General features: G+C 44.6%; 1 protein-coding gene across 4 annotated transcripts in view; it reads right to left on the bottom strand.

Moving 5' to 3' along the window:
- Window positions 1–1,241: 1,241 nt before the first annotated feature.
- Window positions 1,242–7,076, bottom strand: part of birc6 (baculoviral IAP repeat containing 6) — a 104,391-nt gene continuing 98,556 nt past the window's right edge. For all 4 annotated transcript variants that reach the window (XM_034898926.1, XM_034898928.1, XM_034898929.1 and 1 more), the window contains 2 exons: window positions 2,590–2,724; window positions 1,242–2,382 (listed from right to left, as the gene is read on the bottom strand). In XM_034898926.1, coding sequence (XP_034754817.1) covers window positions 2,218–2,382; window positions 2,590–2,724 — 300 coding nt within the window. In that variant the 3' untranslated portion in view covers window positions 1,242–2,217. The remainder of the gene's footprint in view (window positions 2,383–2,589; window positions 2,725–7,076) is intronic.

Genomic DNA, 7,076 nt, shown 5'->3' with positions numbered 1-7,076 from the left:
AGTTCTGAAGGCAAAAGGGGGTCCAACCCGTTACTAGCATGGGGTACCTAATAAAGTGGCCGGTGAGTGTATATGTTGTTGGGTCCTTGTAAATTCTGGAGTGTGGTCTAGGCCTCCTCTATCTGTAAAGTGTCTTGAGAATAACTCTTATGAATTGATACTATAAATAAAATTGAATTGAAATTGAACATATATTTACATATATTTTTCTTCTTTTCTTTCAGAACTGTAGGCATGATTTTAGCTAATTCATGTAGTTCCCGGTCCAGTCCCATGGAAACTGTTCCCAAGGACTGACTGACTATCCCAGCTGACCCTCAGCAGGTCTGGAGTTACTGACTCGGTCTGGACTGGATCTTAGAACTGCTCAGACTTCACGACGAGTTCCCCACTTATGACTATTAATTATACAAGTCATATTTGGAACCTATAAATATATTTTCATGTATACTTTTGTCATGTTTGTTCACCTTGGTCCCCCTCAGGATTGATGGATCCCAAACTTTAACGTCACTCTTCTGCCAAAACAGCGTCATCCGAGACCAGTTGGTGACAAATGACTGGTCTTCACAGAGTTCCATTTCATTTTTGGTATATAATCTTGTTTATTACTCCAGGGTTTTACCTATACATTTTTTATCCATAAATATTTAGGAGTGCATGTAAAAATGTAGTTGAATTTTCAGTGAAAGCTTTAGATTTTAGAAAAAATATAAACTGTTTAGAAAAATCTGAGTCTCAATCAGCTTCCTGTCTGCAGGAACACACCAGACATCTACTCAAGTCTTCTATCTGTGATCCAATAATAAAGGTTTGTCTTTTTACAGGGATTTCACTTATTTAGTCACGAATATTTGAAGTTATAAAAACATTCTTTAAAACTAACAGCTGGCTTTTAGAAGTTGTTTGTCAAAAGACATTCTGAAAATAAACTCTTTCTAAAATAGCCAAAAAAAGGTAGATGAGTACACCCAAATAATTAAATCCCAATTCTTCCTCCCATAATGCACTGCCAATGACAGATGGCTATCATGCAAGAGGGGTTGTCTTGAGTATTCCAATGTTCCCGTGTGACGAGACACCGCGAGTCATCAGTGCAACCATTTGGGTCAGCGATATCTTTGCTCAGATGTTCTGTGTCGGCGTCTCTCCGGGACTTCCTGTCTCTCTCTGGGACCTCCTGTCTCTCTCTGGCTGATGTCCTGTCAATCGCAGAAAGAAGCATTCGCACAATAAATCCATACTTTCAAGCTCCATTTAATGTCCTAGCAAAAGGAGTAGGAGACTGTTCTAAGGAGTGAGTAAAATAGAAAGTGCATTTTTTTTGATCACCGAAGTTCAACATAATGAAAAAGATCAAAGCAATTTGTATGTCAGACAGAGCAGTTATTCATTTTGTAGAAATAGCAAAGAAATCAGTAAAGGTACTCTGTTGGAGTATTTGGTGGTATGGTGTAGATCAAAGGCACATCACAGCTTCGTATCTCACTGGGGATTGTTGCACACGCACAGAAAACACACTTACACATGCACAGGCCTTCAAAATACATTTCCCATGGTGCTCTGACCAACAGTCTTATGATCTACAGGCATGTCGATGAAAATGGTCATGGAGAAGTTCTGAGAGGAAACAAATGGTTATCCAGAGCGTGGTACTTTTTAATCTGGAGCCTGTAAAAGGGATAACAGCATTAAGAACGGCGATCTCAGCCTTTATTGGAGCGGGTATGATCCCAGAGAAATGAAATGAAGCACTGGAGGACCGGGGGGGCTTTCTATCTCCAGCTGTTACGGGTGTTGTCTTTTTCTCTCATATTTTAAATATTAGCCTTAAAGAATGACCGATATCCTTGGTTACAACTGCTCTCCCTCTACCAGTCCAAAAAAAAAAGAAGGAAATTAACATTCAGTAAACATTCTTCTCTAAAGGTAGTTTCCCTTATATATTCTGTAATTTTTTCCTCTGCCATTATGTATACATAAACAAGTTTAATAACATACCAATCAGTGGTTATTTCACAATTGGAAAAAAGCACAAAATGTTTACACTCTTTTACAGGTAAATAAAAGTTTTCCATAAGGGCGCAGCACACTTCATAGTTCTGGTTCCCACACCCCCGGCTATTAGATCTTTACATACAAATATTGACAAAGTGGTGGCTTGTGCTCAGAAGCCATCAAGTCCTTTCATCATAAGGAGGGAGGGGGGGCTGGGACTCATAGCTGGCCCTCGCTGCAGGGACCATCCTGACTGCCCCCGGGCTTCTCTGCGTCCTGATTGGGCAGCTCTTTGAGGAGGAGGGAGAACTCGTCGCTGGCGGCCTCCAGGCCGTCGGGGCAGTGCAGCTTCAGAAGCTCCTCTCTGAGCTGGGCCGTGTGCCTCTGCAGGGACCGGGGGGGGACGGGGACGGGGACACGCACACACAAGCACACGCACACACAAGCACACGAACACACACACACACACACACACACACACACACACACACACACACACAAGTAACATTAGGAGCATGTTGCAGAGTGAAGTGGGAATGCAGTCTAACAAGCCTTAATACTGACTACACAGAGCACATTTAGAGATATTACCTTTAGTGCAGCAGCATGATGGGACATGGTGCGGCCCACCCGCTTGTCGCTGCTGTACTGCTGGATGTCTGCGATCCAGTCCTCACACTGAGACATGATCTCAGTTCGCTTAAGGTAGAAATGTTTGTGGATCACCTGCAAACACATAGGACATGTTAACAGAGACAGCCTCCTGTAGACTTCATACAGACCGGCCCCTTAAAGGCAACACACGTGCATATGATGAGAACAGCAGCAGCCTGTAAGCCTGTGCTGTCTGGACACACGCCAGAGTCCCATTTCCCAGTGGCATCTCTTCAGAAAGGAGCCATTTTGTTTCTAACTGTAAGTGTTTGATGTGAGGGATGTCAGGTGATGCAGTCCTGTTCCCCCCCACACCAACTTAGATTATTATTTGCTGTATGAAAAGTCACCTGACTAAACCCCCATGTTATGAGTAATTTTCACAAGCTGTGTAGGAACCTTGCTGATAATTGGTCCGTCGTGATCTAAGAAGCGGGCTCATGACTTTATCAACAACTCTGATGCTTCTGATCTACACAGCATGACAACCATCAACGAGATCATCCGGCCATTACTCCGGTTCATCGGGAGGTGTGTACCCACTCTGCTCCAAGGTTGATCATGATCACCCATCGTCTCCATCAGTGTGTTCTGAGCAGGGCTTTAAATTAACAGCCCCCAAATGCAGGTAAAAATGAACTTCGGTGGGTTGCATTGTAGAGTTACTAGCCAACATGGCCGGTGATGACTGAAACAACAACACTGAGCCTGTTTGAATCGGCCGGCTGCAGGAATGTTTCCACATTGGCTTCCAACCAAGACATTTGGGCGGTTTTGTGCTTCTGACCCTGGATTCCCACCAACTGCAGGACCGGCTCCGCCCATCTGACGGAGGCGGGACGGAGGCGGGACGCAGCCGCTCAGCAGTCTGCAGTCTGTAGAAATACTCACATTGACTTTAATGGAACCGAATGACCCCGCTTGCTTTCAGGAGTCGGTGGAAATATCTACATTTCCCATGAACACTTATGTTGTGATGTGTCATACAACCGTGCCTAGCGTGTACATCGATTACAAGCTACGCTGAAATGGAGAAGACGAACGGAACCGGACAGACCAGCGGAGCTGAAAGTAAAGTTAGTAAGGGAAAAACAATCGGATTGGCTGGGAATGTTAAAATCTACTAGCTGTGTCGGCTGCTGATCAAAAAAGGCCTTTTAAAGCCCTGTTTTCGAGGCACTTTTGTTGGCCAACTCAGCCGTCAGGTTGGGGGGTCACGGCCATTACATGAAGGGAGGAGTCCCCCAGCTGAGAGGGGGCGTGGTAAACATGGTTAGATCAGCCAGCCTACAGGAATGGAGACACTGAATCCGCAAGGAAGTCACGGCAAAGAAAATAGAGACAGAAGCAGATGCCTGACCCTATGCTGCCCCCCCCACAGGGCTCCACGTGGCCAGGGCCAGCAGACGTCTAACGTTTGTATTTGGACGTGGCCATCGGTCACCGTGTGAAAAGAAAGCTCTATATGCAAACCATCTGTGGTCATGATGCAAACGTTGAGATTGACAAATGACCTTTTAGGAAACACACACACACACACACACACACACACACACACACACACAGTTTTCTGATGAAGATAAAACCAGTGACCTTTGAGGTAATACTGTCCACTCATTATTCCACAGGGTAACTGAGGGAGGGGGAGCAGCCGGCGAATAGATATGTGGGAACACTCAACACATGAAGGGTCAAGGGCCAGACTCAATCATGCAGCCATTAAAAAGTTCCTTATTCTTCCATGCCCTGACCCACGCCCATAAGGGGGCACACACATTTCTAGCTGACGTCCACAGCTCCCACCATCCGAAGCTACATCAGAAAAGTAAAACAGCTTGATACCTTCATTAAGGTTTTATTTCTCTGAGCACTAGATGGAGTCCTGGGTTTTGCCAGGCTGCGGCTAAAATAACCATGGTTACTGTAATTAGGGACAGGTGTTGGTGCTGGGGGATTTTTTTTATTTCAATGACGCTGCTGGAAAGCCGATCTGACATCAGCTGTGCTGCCAGCTCCCAGGATACTACTGCTGAAGTACTAATGAACCGAGTATGCAGTAGGTACCACATACTGTGTCTGCTGGTAGCACAGGGTTGGTGCTTCTCAGTGCACATGTGAAGAGGATATCACACACACATTTACATGTGTATTCTGGTTCTCTGACACCAAAACACACACAGTGATCCATATTTTAACATGCAACCTATTAATTCCACCTGAAAATCTGCGGCTGCATATTTCAAGCCTGGTGTCCACTCTCCAGCTCACACTGTCCATAGCATGTAATGACATTCTCACACACGCATACCAAAAATAAAATCCTATCTACACAATTTGTTCATAAGAAAAAAACAGCACATAGCCCAGGATGTTTGGAGTTGCTGTGGCAACAAGTAATAGCTGCTGCTAGCATAGCTTTAGCTTAATGGTCCAACAACAACGCTTTGTGGATTTAGAAAGCCGACTTGATTTACAACTGCAGGTGGGGCGTCCTCTGTAGGGATTCTCCAGGATCTTAGGATAGCTACTGTTCTGGGCCACTTCAGGGTGCATGTGGGTGTTGGAAACATATCGATAAAAAAAAGGCTCTAATGCTTTACCGCTGTTAAACAAAGAAACTGTGATTACCTGAAAAAATATTGCAGTTCGACAATTATGTAATAATTGTTACAGGCCTACTTCTAAGTTCACCACCCTAATAAAGTGGTGGAAGTAAAACACACCAGCTGGAACAGCAAAGGCTGCTATGGAGGGTTCTGATGAAGCTGTACAGCCAACTGGTATAGACAGTATGGAGGGCTGAGCAACGCGTTTGATTTTCAGTCATTATGGAGGGCAGCCTCCAAAGACCTAGATGGACAGCAGTAGAGACCCGGACATAATGTCTGGGTTTTCAAACAGAAACAACACTGTGAGCCAAAGAATGGAGACCTGCAGATGTGCTACATGTCCACACGGGTCACTGAGAAGATACCTCTCACTCACACTCAGAAAACTGACACCTTTTTGTGTCAACATTGAAATTGCTAAAGACATGAGGAGTGACAGGATGCGCTTAGAACAGTTGACGGCGTTGGTCCCAAGACACATTCAGCGGGGACCACCGTGTCAGCAGGCATTGCTGCATCTTCAGCACCAAGAAGAGCAGATGGAAGCCAAAATACTGTGTGTTCAACAGGCCATGCACGCAGCAGTCAGGGACGGACTGTTAGGGAGCGGGTCCTTTGGTGCTCTGGATACGCCGCTGTGGGACGACACGACAGCCACTTGACTTCATGTACAACGAAAGAGCGTGCAAAACATTTCAGACCGTCCTGCCAACATGTATACATGTTAACATCAATGAAAGCTGGAACAATTTTCAATGTAAAGTTGCTGAAAACTGCCAGTTTCCTTCCTGTCAGCCCTCTGCAGCGGGCGGGGCACGGTCCAGTAGGTCTTTTATCGAAACTGAATGAATATGTGTCCCAGGAGAGGAAATGAACCAACAATGAAAATAAGTAAATAAATATATTATATACATTTGTCTTACATCCAAAGGCCATTTTGATATTATACATTTGCAGCATCCTTAGCCTTTTTGGTGAAGTTAATAGGAAACTCGGACCAGAGTCATTTTATTCTCCCCAAAAGAAGCTTCCTTTTTATTTTTAAAAAACAATACCAAAAAACAATAAAAAAAATCAACGTTTTTGCAATTTTTACTGTTTTTCCACAACTTCAACTTGGTATATCCTTGCATAACATAAGCTATCTGCAGCCCTACTCTTTGTGTTCTGGTGTGGTGCTCATTAGAGAAAAACTCTCTGCCCTGCTCACTGCAGCGTGGGCAGTGCAGCTTTCAAACTCGACCAAAAATGATGTCCCTTTTTTTTCCTCACAATTTGAATATACATTCAAATTTAGAATATTCCCTGACAGGCCTAGAGTCCATGCAGATGAAAGGCACGTTTTGCACTTGGATGTCAAGCAAAAGCATTTGAGAAAACATAGGAATGAAAAGAGAGCCACAACCTTGATTTGTATTAAATATAAATATTGTGTATATGTGTCTAATAATGGTGATCTGGGGGAAGGCAACAGTTTGGCTGGTTGTCTTTCTCTCTCAGTCGATGTTTGTCTCAGCTGAGGACCCAAAGGTGCTAAAAGGCCAGGGGTGAGAAAGAACATGGTAGTATCTCCCCAAGCTTAATGGATTTCTGTGTGCGTATGTGTGAGATGGCTCAGCCGGGTGGCTTTGCCGTGTCCTACTACGTCCCCCCCAGTGTCTCTCAGTCCAGCGGTCCTTTGTGGGTTAGGGTACTAGTGGTGTATGTATATAAAACTGTTAGGGTATATCTGGGGCGCTTATCTGAACATACCCTGGGAGTTTTGTGGGTTAGGGTACTAGTGGTGTGTCGGGGTATATCTGGGGCACTTATCTG

The sequence above is a fragment of the Etheostoma cragini genome, chromosome 17, assembly GCF_013103735.1.
Source record: "Etheostoma cragini isolate CJK2018 chromosome 17, CSU_Ecrag_1.0, whole genome shotgun sequence".
In the NCBI taxonomy this organism is placed as follows: Eukaryota; Metazoa; Chordata; class Actinopteri; order Perciformes; family Percidae; genus Etheostoma; species Etheostoma cragini.
The sequence above is the reverse complement of the archived record's forward strand: the minus strand, read 5'-3'. Positions and strand labels throughout refer to the sequence as shown.